The sequence below is a fragment of the Macaca thibetana genome, chromosome 1 (assembly GCF_024542745.1).
Source record: "Macaca thibetana thibetana isolate TM-01 chromosome 1, ASM2454274v1, whole genome shotgun sequence".
Classification (NCBI taxonomy): domain Eukaryota; kingdom Metazoa; phylum Chordata; class Mammalia; order Primates; family Cercopithecidae; genus Macaca; species Macaca thibetana.
The window spans coordinates 40,221,754-40,237,023 of record NC_065578.1 but is presented as its reverse complement, the minus strand read 5'-3'; the positions used below and the strand labels follow the sequence as shown (position 1 = coordinate 40,237,023).

The window sequence follows — 15,270 nt, the reverse complement described above, 5'->3', positions numbered from 1 at the left end:
AATAGGGATTGATTACCATGGTTGATATGTAAAATGGAGAACTGTAATTAATACCCTAATTACTGTGGTACCCGATGCTACCATTATTCTTAAGACCAAAGTCTCTTGGGTGCTTTTACTCAGAACTTACGCTAATATAAGCAGTTACCCAGGACTGACCAAAATTCTTGGTCTGTGCTTCCTAATACAGTAACTATTAGTTACATGTGGAGATTTAAATTTAAATTAATTAAAATTAATAAAATTTAGTTTCTTACACTACCCACATTTCAAGTGTCCAGTAGTTATGTGGCTGGTGGCCACCTTATTGGCTAGCACAGATACAGAACATTTTAGTCAGCACAGAAAGTTTTACTGGACAGTGCTGCTCTAGATGCCAGAGTTGAAGATTCTCAATCCAGGGAAATCCAAAACTTGCTATTTGATTTAATCTTTCATTTGTAAGGATGGAATAATAAATTGTAATGTTTTATTTTTCTAACAGCAAACAGTGATGAAATGTATTCAGTCCTTGCTTTAGGGCCCTGTCAACTAGGAGCAAACTCTTCATTAAATTCTGATAACGTCTTTAAACCTTGACTTCAGAAAAGAGTCATCTCATTTGCCCTATAGACTAACTGTCTAGTCATGATGATTAATCATCAGCCAGTTCATGAAATAGTTCAGAACTGACTGTGATTTCTGGCCAAATCTATTTGACTTAGTTAAAGATAGTGGGAAAGGAACCAGTTATAAAACAGAAGCTATAAAATAAATAGAGTGTAAAGTCTTGGCATCATCTTTGGAGTGATTTAGATGTCATCATTCAGTGACTCATTTTTATTCCCAGCATCTAGTGCTTTTTGCATGGCCCAAAGGGGCTCTGTGCTGCTCCACTACAGAGGAAGCTTCAAGAAATGCTGGTTTGCTACAGTGTTTTAGCTTGTGAGATTCTCTGGGACCTTCCCTGCTCCATCATGGGGTCACCTCTAGGTGGGTATTAGGGGGAGACTGGTAATTGGTTTAACCTTTAAATAAAGAATTTGATAATCTTTAGTGATCCAATGAGATCCATATCTAATGGCCTACCTTAATATGTTTTCCCTTGCCCCAGCACAGTGTCACCTTGAAGATTGTTTATCTAGGACAGTATTCTTCAAACTTTGAGAGGGTGTAAGGCCAGTTCAAGAGGCTAAACGATTCTACAGACTCCCCAGCTTGTTCTTATTTACTGTCATCAGACATGCTTCCCAGGTCCTACTTTGCTCTAAATTAACAGATCTTTGTCACTTTGTACCCCAGAGCAAGACACTGTGGCTAGGGTGGGGGTGCAGTAAGGGTAGGTGAGAGCCAGTTTTTCGAGTGAGGTTTCAACTATAATCTCACTCATGTGGCTTCCCCTCCCCTCAAATCATCTCGCCCCTTGTCTCTAGACAGCCTTTTCTTCATTCTTCCTGAGCTGAGATGCTGGAATCCAACCATATTGGGTGTTAAAAGCTGCCACTTGACAGCAATGAGGGACCTTTCTGAGAGAGTGTTCAAAAGGAATCTCCCCACCCACTTTCTGCTTCTTCTATTCTGTTTTCCATGAGCTTCCTGGGCAGTTCTTTGAAGTACTACTGATATATCTTGCTTTGGCATTTTGGATCACTTTAGGAATGAGCATAAAGAACACCCTAAGCCATCTTTAGACCATTATTTTAAAACATGAATCTAAAACATCTGCTCAGGTCACTTAGATTCTTCCCCTTAATACTCCTTTGAGCTCAAACAGGAAAAAAATATGTTTTTTATGCTCAAAACCAGTCCACAAATAGCTTACTGTTTAGTGTAGATTATATCCTGAAAACATTTTTTTTAGGAAGTTGACTGTGATATAGATTTCTATTTCCTTTACAGGTCATTTTACCTGGGACAAATACCTAAAAGAAACATGTTCAGTCCCAGCGCCTGTCCATTGCTTCAAGCAGGTAATTGATTTTCAACATCTTTAGTAGGTGGAAGATAAGTCATTTTTTAATGGTTTTTAGACAATCAAAACAGGAGGTGGAAGCCCTTGGGCTTCTTACCTCAGGGCCCCAGAATAAACTTCTATGGGAAGAACACAGCTCAATAAGTGAAATTTGGTCACTGTGAGTTTTGGCAGCAGACATTCTTCCCATCTTCATCCCAAGTAACACCCTTGCCTCCTTCTTTACCTCCTTGAGGATATTCTGTGTTACTGAAAACAGCTGCTGATTTTTACTAGAGCTCTTAATTCAGACAGGAAAGAGAGTTATAGTCCATAGACATTGTTGAAAATGGAGCAGTATTTCTTTCTCTGTACTCAGCACTCCTGTCACAATCTTATCTTTCTACAAGAATGTTGACACTGAGTCCCACTCAGTGAAGCATTTCAGGAGCTCATCAGAGGTCATCAAGAGTTTCCCACAAGGATTAAGTAACCCAGACAATGCACAGATGGTATTGACTGTATCAGTGTATGATATGGCTGATAAGCAAAGAAGTGTTCTGGTGCTAAACAAAGCTAAACATCAGGAAGTTACCTACAATCTTTTCCTTTAGTACTCAAAGGTTATTTCCTCACACTGTCAACATTTTGGGTTGAGTTTGAATTTTGTCTGTTTTCTTTTTCTTTTCTTTTTTTCTGAGATGGAGTCTTGCTCTGTCACCCAGACTGGAGTGCAATGGCGCAATCTCGGCTCGATGCAAGCTCCGCCTCCTGGGTTCACGCCATTCTTCTGCCTCAGCCTCCAGAGTAGCTGGGACTATAGACGCCCGCCACCATGCCCAGCTAATTTTTTATATTTTTAATAGAGACGGGGTTTCACCATGTTAACCAGGATGATCTTGATCTCCTGACCTCATGATCCGCCCGCCTCGGCCTCCCAAAGTGCTGGGATTACAGGCATGAGCCACCATGCCTGGCCATAGAATTTTGTCTGTTTTCTAAGTAGAAATACAAATTTGGGACTTCTGCTCATTTGAAATGAAAGGGACTGAATTTATACTTCCACCTGAAACCATTTTTTTAAAAAGACAGCGTATGTTAATAATGGTTTGGTTTGTTTTGTTTTGAGACAGTCTCACTCTCTCACCCAGGTTGGAGTGCAGTGTCGTGATCTTGGCTCACTGCAACTTCTGCCTCCCGGCTTCAAGCAGTTCTCCTGCCTCAGCCTCCTGAGTAGCTGGGACTACAGGCACACACCAACATGCCTGGCTAATTTTTGTATTTTTAGTAGAGACAGGGTCTCATTGTGTTGGCCAGGCTGCTCTCCAGCTCCTGATTTCAGGTGATCCACCCACCTTGGCCTCCCAAAGTTCTGGGATTACAGGTGTGAGCCACTGGGCCCAGCCAACAATGGTTTTTAAGTCACTAAAAATCATGCAGCCAAATAGTGATCTCTAGATCAAATGAGTTGAGCTGCCTCTATGATTTTCTAGCTTGCTGTCTTAACAGTTTCCAGACCATGGCCCAGGGAAAGGGAACTCATGTTTAGCCCAGCAGACTCCCTAATTGGAAGAAATGGAAGAAAAAAAAAATGAGAGTCCAGAGAAATCAACGTGGCTAGAATTTACAGGATGGAGTATCAGAGAGGAGAAAGCTGCACACAAAACCACAGCGATCTTCAGAGGGTCCAGGAAAAGACTACCATTTTATACATGCATATGAGAAAACTACCTAAGGCCAAAGGAAAAAACTATCTGAAAGGATTCAAAAGAATAGAACCTGGCACTCACACAGGGCTGCGAATAGTTCCTGATCTCACCAGTTAGACTAGAACATCTCATAATTGATTGGGCATTGGGTATAATACTCAGGAAGGTCTTGCTCAGTATTGGAAAATAATTAACACTGAGCATTGAACTTTATATTATTGAGCATTGCTTCAGTCCAGTCTGACAAATCATAAAGGTAAAACTCAAGAGGATCAAACTATTTTATAAGTAACTTAACTGCATCGAGGAACAAAGCCCAAGAAGATTTACAGGAATGCAAGAGTATCCAGTACCCAACAGGTAAAATTCACCAGATCTAACTTTCAATCAAAGACTACCAGGCATGCAAAGAGGCAGGAAAATGCAACCAATCATCTAGGGAATAATTGATTGAAACTGGCTCAGACTCTACACAGATCATAGAACAGCAGACAAACACATTAAAATAATTATTTTAATATATTTGTTATGTTCAGATATTAAGCAGAGACATGGAAAATATTGAAAAGACTCACTGGGCTACTATGTGGGAAATGAAAAATACACTAGATTGGATTAATGCCAGAAGAAATTAGTAAACTTGTAAACATAACAATAGAAACTATTCAAAATGAAACACAGAGAAAAAGGAATTTAGAAAAAATGAGAAGAGCACCAGTGAACTATGGGATAACTTCAAGTGACCAAATAGACATGTAATTGGAGTCCCCAGAGGAGAGAAGTGATGGGGGATAGAAAAAATATTTGAAGAAATAATGGCTAAAATTTTTCCAAAATTAAAAATAACGGCCGGCCACGGTGGCTCACGCCTGTAATCCCAGCACTTTGGGAGGCCAAGGTGGGCAGATTGTGAGGTCAGGAGATTGAGACCATCCTGACTAACATGGTGAAACCCCATCTCTACTGAAAATACAAGAAAATTAGCCGGGCGTGGTGGTGGGCAGCTGTAGTCCCAGCTACTTGAGAGGCTGAGGCAGGAGAATGACGTGAACCTGGGACACAGAGCTTGTAGTGAGCTGAGATCGTGCCACTGCACTCCAGCCTGGGTTACAGAGCGAAACTCCATCTCAAAATAAATAAATAAATAGATAAATAAATAAATAAATAAAATAAAACTCTAGGTCCACAGAATCAAGAAATTCAAGGAATCCCAAAGAATAATAAGAAGAAAACTACTCTGAGGCATATCATAATCAAATTGCATAAAACCATTGATAGAGAAAACTCAACAGCAGCCAGAGAAAAAAGACACTTTATATACAGGATAACTAATGTAAGAATTGTATTTCTTGTTAGAAACAATATAAGCAAGAACAAAATTGAACAATACCTTGACAGTACTAAAAAAAAAAAAAAACCTGTCAACTTGGACTACTGCAGCCAGCAAAGATGTCTTTCAAACACAAAGGTGAAAGAAATAAAGATATTTTTGGATTTACAAAAGCTGAAGGAATTCATCACTCACAGACTCACACCTCAAGAATGTTAAAGGAGGTTCATCAAGCTGGAAGAAAATGATATCAAATGAAATAACAGATCTATACAAAGAAATGAAGGTCACTGGAAATTGTCATTATAAGCCTAGATATATAAGATGTTTTCTTATTTAAATCTGTGTAAAAGGTAATTGTGTAGACAATAATAACCCATATATTGTGAGGATGATATATATAAGTAAAATGTATGATAAGAGTAGCACAAAGGCAGGAAGGGAGGAATCTTAGGTATATTACAAGGTTCTCATGCATGAAGTAGTACTATCTTACTTGATAAGATAGACTGGTAAGTTAAAGATGTTTGTACTGTAAACTCTGATGCAACCACTAGAATAATGGGAAAAAATAGCAAGATGTTTTATTTAAACCCAGCTATATCAGTAATCAAATATAAATGGTCTAAATGTTAAAAAGCGGAAATTGGCAAATTGGATAAAAAGCAAAACCCAATTATATACTGCCTTCAAAAACTTATGCATGTTTTATGTTTCTTTACTATTGAGCTTGCTATGATTGGAAAAATTATGCTTTAAATAGGTTAAAAGTAAATGTATGAAGATGATATACCATGCTGACATTAGCCATAATAAAGGTGAAATGGCTATATTAATATCAAAGTACACTTCAAACCAAATAATATTAACAGGGTTAAGGAAGTTAATTTTATAATGATAAAGGAATCAGACAAATCCTGACATGAAGCAAAAACCAATAGAACTAGTAGGAGAAACAGATAAATCCAAAATTATCTATAGTCAGACTTTTAATACTCCTTTCTATATAATAAAAGAACAAGTAGAGAAAAAAAATCAGCAAATATATGGTGGATTTGAACAACACTATGAACTAACTTGATCTAACTGACATATATAGAATACTGTCCAACATATGTAGAATACACATTCTTTCCAAGTGCATGCAGAACATTTATCATGATAGACCACATTCTGCACCATTAAATGAGGCTTCAGAATTTTTCTTTCTTTCTTTTTTCTAGGGCTTGAGAAATTTAAGAGGATTTAAGCAATACAAAACATGTTATCTGGCCAGGTGCAGTGGCTTGTGCCTGTAATCCCTGCACTTTAGGAGGCCAAGGCAGGCAGATCATCTGAACTCAGGAGTTCAAGACCAGCCTGGCCAACATGGTGAAACCTCATCTCTACTAAAAATACAAAAAATAGGCGTGGTGGCACCTGTAATCCCGGCTACTCGGGAGGTTGAGTCAGGAGAATGGCTTGAACCCGGGAGGTGGAGGTTGCACTGAGCCAAATCATGCCACTGCACTCTAGCCTGGGTGACAGAGTGAGACTCTGTCTCAAAAACAACAACAAAAGTGTGTTCTCTGATTGTAAGGAAATTAAATTAAAAAACAATGGTGGGAAGTTATCTGGAAAATCTCCATGTATTTGAAAACTAAGTAACACATTTTTAAATACTCCATGAGTACTTAGAAACTGAAAGAAACATTAGAAAGTATTTTCAACTCAATGAAAATGAAAGAACATTTCAGAATTTGTGGGGTGGTGCTAAAGCAGCTCAATTAATGACCTCAGTTTCCACTTTAGAAAAGTAGGGAGAAAAAAAGAGCAAGTTAATTTCAAATTAAGCAGAGAAAAGCAAGTAATAAAGATTAGAGTATAAATCAGTGAAATAAAAACATAGAGAAAAAGCCATTGAAACCAAAAGCTGGTTCTTTGCAAAGACAAATAAAAGTGATAAACCTGTAACTAGAGTAATCAAGAATAAAAGAAGACACAAATCACCAACATCACAAATGACAGAGGACCGGGCACAGTGGCTCACAGCTGTAATCCCAACACTTTAAGAGGCTGATGCAGGTGGATCACATGAGCCTAGGAGATCAAGACCAACCTGGGCAACATAGCGAGAACCCATCTCTATGAAAATTTTTAAAAAGTTTTTTTAATTAGCTGGGCATGGTAATGCATGCCTGTGGTCTCAGCCACTTGGGAGGCTGAGGTAGGAGGATTGCTTGAGCTCAGGAGGTCAAGGCTGCAGTGAGCTATCATCACACCACTGCGCTCCAGCCTGGGTCACAGAGTGAGTTCCTGTCTAAAAAAAAAAAAGAGAGAGAGAAAAAGAAATCAGAGAAGTGACTTCACTATAGATTCAGCAGATAATAAAAGAATTAAGGGAGTACTATGAACAAATGTATGCATTTTACTCTGACAACTAAGATGAAATGGATAACTTTCATGAATGACACAAATTACCAAAGCTCAGTCAAGAAGAGAGAAAACCTGAATGGCACTATTTCTGTTACAGAAATTGAATTTGTAGTTAAAAACTTTTCCACAAAGAAAATTCCAGTCAATACAGAATTCGTAATATTTTTTCCTTTAATGTTTGAAACTTTACTGGTGTTTCAAACATTTAAGGAAAAAATATTACGAATTCTGTATTGACTCTTCTAGAAAATTTAACAGAAAAGGATGTCTCCTAACTCATTCTATGAAGGCAAACATTTCTGACACCAAAACCAAGCAAAGACATTGAAAGAAAAGAAAACTGTGCAGCCATATCATACATGAAAATAAATGTAAACATTTTAAGTAAAATTGAAGGGAAAAAATTTAACAATATGTAAAAAGAATAACTCATCATGACCAAGTGGGGTTAATTCTAGGAATGCAAAGTTGGCTTCAATTTCAAAAATTAATCAGTGGAATTTACCATATGTACACATGCTAAAGAAAAAAAATACTATTGTCTCAATAGATGCAGAAAAAGCATTTCACAAAATTAAATGTCTATTACTAAATAAAAACTAAAAACGCTCACCAAACTAGAAATAGGAGGGAACTTTCTAAATCCGAAACTCTAAAGGGCATTTATTAATATCATAAAGGGCATTTAATAATATCATACTTAATGGCGAAAAGGCTAAATGCTTTCCCCTTAAGGTCAGGAACAAGACAAGGATATCTGCTCTTGCCACTTTTATTCAGTATTGTACTACCAATGCAAATAGGCCAGAAAAAGAAATAAAAGGGATCTGGGTTGAAAGATTAGAACAAACACCAAGGAAAATGTATACAGGACAAGAAAGTACATGAATAGAGATGCTCAATACCATTATTTCATTAGGGAAATACAAATTAAAAGTGATTAGTAAGCTATCACTGTACATTTATTTAAATGGCTCAGATTTTCAAAAGGCTGACCATATTAAATAGTGGCAAAGATGTAGAATAAATGGAACTTTCATATGCTGCTGGTGAAAATGCAAAATGGTTCAGCTACTTTGGGTGGGGCAGGGGTGGAACTAACAAATATGCAAAATTTATATAAAGGAAACTTTAGAAGATGCCTGACCAAAATTTTGATTCATTAAAAAAATAGAGTGCACTTTGTCAAACTTAAGAACTTCTGCTCTTCAAAAGATACTGGTAAGAGAACAAAAATACAGGTCACAGACTATGAGAGAATAGGTTTGCATTTCTTAACAATAGGGATATGCTCTAAGAAATGAATTGTTAAGCAATTTCATCGTCGTGCGAACATAGAATATACTTGCACAAACTTGGTTGCTATAGCCTACTACACACCTAGGCCATAGCCTATTCTTCCTAGGCTACAAAACTGTCCAGCATGTTACTATACTGAATACTGTAGGTAGTTGTAACACAATGATATTCGTCTATGTAAACATATCTAAACATGGAAAAGGTACAGTAAAAAAATATACGGTATAAAAGGTATACTAACACTTGTACACCTGTATCAGGCACTTACCATGAATGGAGCTTGTAGGACTGGAAATTGCTGTGAGTGAGTCAATGAGTGAGTGGTGAATGAACATGAAGGCCTAGGAGATTATTGCATACCACTGTCAACGTTATGAACACGTACACCCAGGCTACACTAAATTTGTTTAAACATTTTTCTTCAGTAAGGAGTTAACCTTAGTTTACTGTAACTTTTTCACTTTATAAACTTAAATTTTTTAACTTTTTGACTCTTGTAATAATGCTTAGCTTAAAACACATTGTACAGGTGTACAAAAATAATTTTTACTTTTTTAATTTTAATTTTAATTTTTTTTTTTTACCTTTTAAACTCTTTTTGTTACAAAACTTAAGACAAACACATACATTACCCTAGGCCTACACAGACTCAGGATCATCAGTATCACTGTCTTCCACTTCTACTTCTGAGCCTACTGGAAGGTCTTCAGGGACAGTTACATGCATGGATGGAGCTGTAATTTCCTATGGTAACAATGCCTTCTTCTGGAATACCTTCTGAAGGAGCTGCCTGAGTCTGTTTTTTTAGTTAACTTTTATTTTTGTATAAAGAATACACTCTAAAATAATGATTAAAAATATATATTAAACACATAAACCAGCAACATAGTAATTTGTTATCAAGTATTATGTACTGTACATAATTGTATGTGCTATACTTTTATACAGCTTGCAGCACAGTAGGTTTTTTTACACCAGCATCACCACAAATGTGAGTGATATGTTGCTGTAGGACCTTAAAACAGCTGTAGTATAACTAGGATGCTGGAATTTTTTAGCTCCATTGTAATCTTATGGGACCACAATCTATATATAGTCTATTGTTGACCAGACGTCATTATGTGGAACATGACTATACTTGCAAATGACATAACTGACAGCATTATTTTCCAAATTGATCTGTAGATTCAACACAATCTCTGTCAAAATCCCAGCTCCCTTTTTTGCAGAAATTGACAAATTGGTGCTAAAATTCTTAGAAGAGACCCAGAATAGCCATAGCAATCGTGAAAAGAGAGAACAAAGCTAAAGCATTCACATTTCCTGATTTCAAAACTTACTACAAAGCTACAGTACTTAAGATGTCATGGTTCTGGCAGGAAGATAGACGTACAGATCCATGAATTAAAATTGAGAGTACAGAAATTGACCCACCAATTTATGGTCGATTGATTTTTCACAAGGATACCAAGACAGTTCAATGGGTTTTTCAACAACTGGTGCAGGAACAGCTGCTTATCCACATAGAAAAAAGTGAAGTTGGACCCTACCTCTATGCCATATACAAAAATTAACTTCATGAGGATCATGGACCTAAATGTAAGAGTTAAAACTACAAAACTCTTTAAAAGAAACATAGGAGGAAATCTTCATGACCTTGGATTAGATAATACAACACCAGAAACATAAACAACAAAAGAAAACATAGATAACTTAAACTTCATCAAAATTAAAAGATTTTTGTTTCCACACCATCAAAAAAGTGAAAAGGACAACCCACGCAATGGGAGAAAATATTTGCAAATTATATATCTGGTAAAGGACTTGTATCCAGAATATAGAAAGAACTCTTAAAACTCGGGAATTAGGCCGGGCGCAGTGGCTCACACTTGTAATCCCAGCACTTTGGGAGGCCGAGGTGGGTGGATCACGAGGTCAGGAGATCGAGACCATCCTGGCTAACACGGTGAAACCCCATCTCTACGAAAAAGACAAAAAATTATCCGGGTGCGGTGGTGGGTGCCTGTAGTCCCTGCCTTGGGAGGCTGAGGCAGGAGAATGTTGTGAATCCGGGAGGCAGAGTTTGCAGTGACCCACTGCACTCCAGCCTGGGCAATAGTAGAGCAAGACTCCATCTCAAAAAAAAAAACAAAAAACAAAAACAAAACTGGGAATTAAAAGACAACATGATTTTAAAATGGACAAAGAATTTGAATAGGTATTTCTCCAAATATATACAAATGACCAGTTAGGCACATAAAAGATACTCAGTAGTCATTAAAGAAATGCTAATCAAAACTGCAATGAGATATACATCACATTGACTAGATGACTCTAACATCAAAAAGACAAACAATGGCAAATGTTGCTGAGGATGTGTAGAAACTGGAACCCTCGTACATTGGTGGTGAAATTATGAAATCCTGTAGCTACTTGAGAAGACAGTTCAGAGGTTACCCAAAATGTTAAACAGAGTTACCACATGACCCAGCAGTTTCACTCATAAGTATATGCCTAAGAAAATAGAAAACATGTCCACAGAAAAATATACCATAAATGTTCATCACATCATTATTCATAATAGCCAAAAAGAGGAAACAACCCAAATGTCCATCAGCTGATGAATGAGTAAGCAAAATGTATATCCATACAATGGAATATTGTTTGTCAATGAAAAGGAATGAAGTACTGATACACTCACTGACATGGGTGAAACTTGAATCCATTTTGCTAAATGAAAGAAATTATTCACATATTGGCCACACATCATATAATTACATCTGTATGAAATGTCCAGAATAGGTAAATCCATGGAAACAGAAAGTAGATTAATGGTTTCTAGGGCCTGAGCTGAGAGGGTAGTGGGGAATGACTCCATTGGGGCATGGGGTTCATTTTGGGGGGATTATGGAAATGTTATAAAATTAGATAGGAATGGTGTTTACACAACTCTGAGAATATTCTAAAAATCATAGAATTATATACCTTAAAATGGTTAATTTTCTGTTTTGTGATTTAAACATATACCTACCATATGATCCAGCCATTTCACTCCTAGGTATTTGTGCAAGAAGAAAGAAAGTGTATTTCCCTACACGAAATTTTGTACTTAAATGTTTCTAGCCGCTTTAGCAAACCATATCTCCATCAGCACGGTTATACTGCTCAACAGTAAAAGGAAATGAATTATTAATATGGTTGAATATCAGAGTAGTTATGCTGAGTGAAAGAAGCTAGGCAAAATAGAAAGTACATCTTCTGTGGTTCCTTATAAGACTAGAAAATGCAAAGCAATCTACAGTGATAGAAAGTAGACCATTGGTTGCCTGGGTACAGAGGTCCTGGAGGGGCCAGAAGAAGAGATTACAAAAGAGCATGTGAGAACTTGCCATGTTCATTATTTTTATTGTGGTGATGCTTTCACAGGTTTATATGGTGTATATGGTAGCATGGGCATATACATATGTCAAGACTTACTAAAGTGTATAGTTTATTGTATGTCAATTGTATGAATTGATTAGTAAGTTATTGTCGAAATAAGAAAAAATTAACCCCCAGTAGTCTGTGTGGTAGATATACACATCAATATACTAAAATATTCCACAAAGAGACACAAAGAATATTGTAGTTTAATAGGACGTAGTAGTCCTAAAAAGACTAAAAAGGGACTAAAAAGTCCCTACCTGGAAGGGTAGGGAGTTAGAGAATTATAGGATGAGAAAACATTTAATTAACTGGCCTATATTCTTGTCCTTTTTTTTTAACTGGTATGGGTCTATTTGATGCTTCATTGGAAAGTAATTTTTTACCCTTCATCTTACCTTTCGTTGTTTCTTTTGCATGAAACCTTTCTTAATTGTTAGGGAATAATTCAGTTGGTTGTCCCTGGCCCAGCTATAACCAATCTGAATCCAAAACATGAATTTTGGGGGTTTACTGTTAATCTGTCTAAACCTCATGCCTTGTTTTTCCCAGTCCTACACACCTCCAAGCAACGAATTCAAGATCAGTATGAAATTGGAAGCACAGGACCCCAGGAACACCACATCCACCTGTATTGCCACAGTAGTTGGACTGACAGGTGCCCGCCTTCGCCTGCGCCTTGATGGGAGTGACAACAAAAATGACTTCTGGCGGCTGGTTGACTCAGCTGAAATTCAGCCTATTGGGAACTGTGAGAAGAATGGGGGTATGCTACAGCCACCTCTTGGTGAGTAGGTAAACCCAAACTCTTTCTAGCCAATTATTAACAGTTAGCTTCCAAAAACTGAACATTCTAATATGGGAAAGCCTAGGTTCCCCTGCTTATCCCTTATTTTTCATATAGTCTCCTAAAAAGGCCCACCCAAAATGAAACAAGCTGCGCAATTTGGACATCTCCATCTCTGCATTAGCTTATGATAACCAGACTTCTCCCAAATTATTTCTGACAAGAAATCACACCTTTTGTTCTTCTTGGCCGGTGCCCATTTACCTGAGAGGGAGAATGGAAGGAGGTCTTGCCATTTAACCTATCTCAAAAAGCATAAAGCTTTCACCAAATCCTATCATGATGACAAGAATTGAGAGAAAATCTGCCAGTAGAAAGCATGACTGTTATGAGGATCTCTTATTTCCTTTCTCACTAATTCTCACCTGGTCCTTGGAGTTTTCTCACTTTGAATCCATTATTACATGAAAATCATTTTTTAAAATATGATACCCCCACTAGGTTTTCCTTTCCAGATAAGATTCCCCTCCAGCTTTTGCCTTAATAAATCTGAGGGATTCAGCCCTTCTTTTCAGTTACTGTCAATCACTATTATAGGGAATCTCAATGGGGGACCGAGAGAGTTAGATTATGGACTTCGGCTATATTTTCTCTAAGGAAGCTGTGCTAGATTGAGAGTTGGAGAGCATGTATCTTGGGCTCCCTAGGTACTTATTTAATGTTTTCCCCCGTTAAAAAAAACAATTGTAATGTAAAAATTTCAAACATATAAAAAGGTAAGAGAAAAATGGCATAGTGAATGCTCGTGTAACCTTCATTGTTGAAGTCAATATAGTTTTATCTATACTTATATACACTTTCTGTCCCCACCTCCAATTGTTAAACATAGTATCATTGTATCATGAAGGTATTTAGTATGTCTCTGTCATGGGCAAGGATGTCTTAAACATACCATACTGTTATCACGTATAAATAAGCCAATGATAATTTCTTAATATCAACAAGTATTTTAATGTGTTTAAATTTTCCGAATTGTCTGTCTCTCTCTCTCTCTCTCTCTCCCTCTCTGTCTCTCTCATTTATATCAGTTTTTCAAATCAGAATCCAATTAGAATCCACACACTGCAGTTAGTTGATATGTCCTTTAAGTTTCTTTAAATCTACGAGTTCTCCTCTGCTCTCATTTTTTTCTTGCAGTTTACTTGTTTAAAAACCTAAGTCATTTGTCTTTTAAATTTCCTAAAATTATATTTTGTTGATTGTACTCTTGTGGTATCATTTTTTTTTCTTTTTTTTTTATTATACTTTATGTTCTAGGGTGCATGTGCACAACATGCAGGTTTGTTACATATGTATACATGTGCCATGTTGGTGTGCTGCACCCATTAACTCATCATTTACATTAGGTATGTCTCCTAATGCTATCCCTCCCCCATCCCCCCAACCCACAACAGGCCCTGGTGTGTGATGTTCCCCTTACTGTGTCCAATTAATCTCATTGTTCAGTTCCCACCTATGAGTGAGAACATGCAGCATTTGGTTTTCTGTTCTTGCGATAGTTTGCTGAGAATGATGGTTTCCAGCTGCATCCATGTCCCTACAAAGGACACAAACTCATCCTTTTTTATGGCTGCATAGTATTCCATGGTGTATATGTGCCACATTTTCTTAATCCAGTCTGTCATCGATGGACATTTGGGTTGGTTCCAAGTCTTTACTGTTGTGAATAGTGCTGCAGTAAACATGCATGTGTCTTTATAGCAGCATGATTCACAATCCTTTGGGTATATACCCAGTAATGGGATGGCTGGGTCAAATGGTATTTCTAGTTCTAGACCCTTGAGGAATCGCTACACTGTCTTCCACAATGGTTGAACTAGTTTACAGTCCCACCAACAGTGTAAGAGTGTTCCTATTTCTCCACATCCTCTCCAGCACCTGTCATTTCCTGACTTTTTAATGATTACCATTCTGACTGGTGTGAGATGGTATCTCATTATGGTTTTGATTTGCATTTCTCTGATGACCAGTGATGATGAGCATTTTTTCATGTGTCTGTTGGCTGCATAAATGTACCTTCTTTTGAGAAATGTCTGTTCATATCCTTTGCCCACTTTTTGATGGGGTTGTTTGTTTTTTTCTTGTAAATTTGTTTGAGTTCTTTGTAGGTTCTGGATATTAGTCCTTTCTCAGATAAGTAGATTGCAAAAATTTTCTCCCATTCTGTAAGTTTCCTGTTCACTCTGATGGTACTTTCTTTTGCTGTGAAGAAGCTCTGTAGTTTAATTAGATCCCATTTGTCAATTTTGGCTGTTGTTGCCATTGCTTTTGGTGTTTTAGACATGAAGTCCTTCCCCATGCCTATGTCCTGAATGGT

At 37.2% G+C, this 15,270-nt stretch overlaps 1 protein-coding gene across 14 annotated transcripts in view; it reads left to right on the top strand.

Moving 5' to 3' along the window:
• The window catches only part of SCMH1 (Scm polycomb group protein homolog 1), a 221,711-nt gene that overhangs the window by 80,152 nt on the left and 126,289 nt on the right, over positions 1 to 15,270 (top strand). For 7 of the 14 annotated variants that reach the window (XM_050798501.1, XM_050798428.1, XM_050798387.1 and 4 more), the window contains 2 exons: positions 1,879 to 1,949; positions 12,659 to 12,893. In XM_050798501.1, coding sequence (XP_050654458.1) covers positions 1,879 to 1,949; positions 12,659 to 12,893 — 306 coding nt within the window. Of the gene's footprint in view, positions 1 to 829; positions 973 to 1,878; positions 1,950 to 12,658; positions 12,898 to 15,270 lie in introns of those variants that run through there. The other 7 variants (XM_050798437.1, XM_050798408.1, XM_050798418.1 and 4 more) reach the window with 3 other exon arrangements.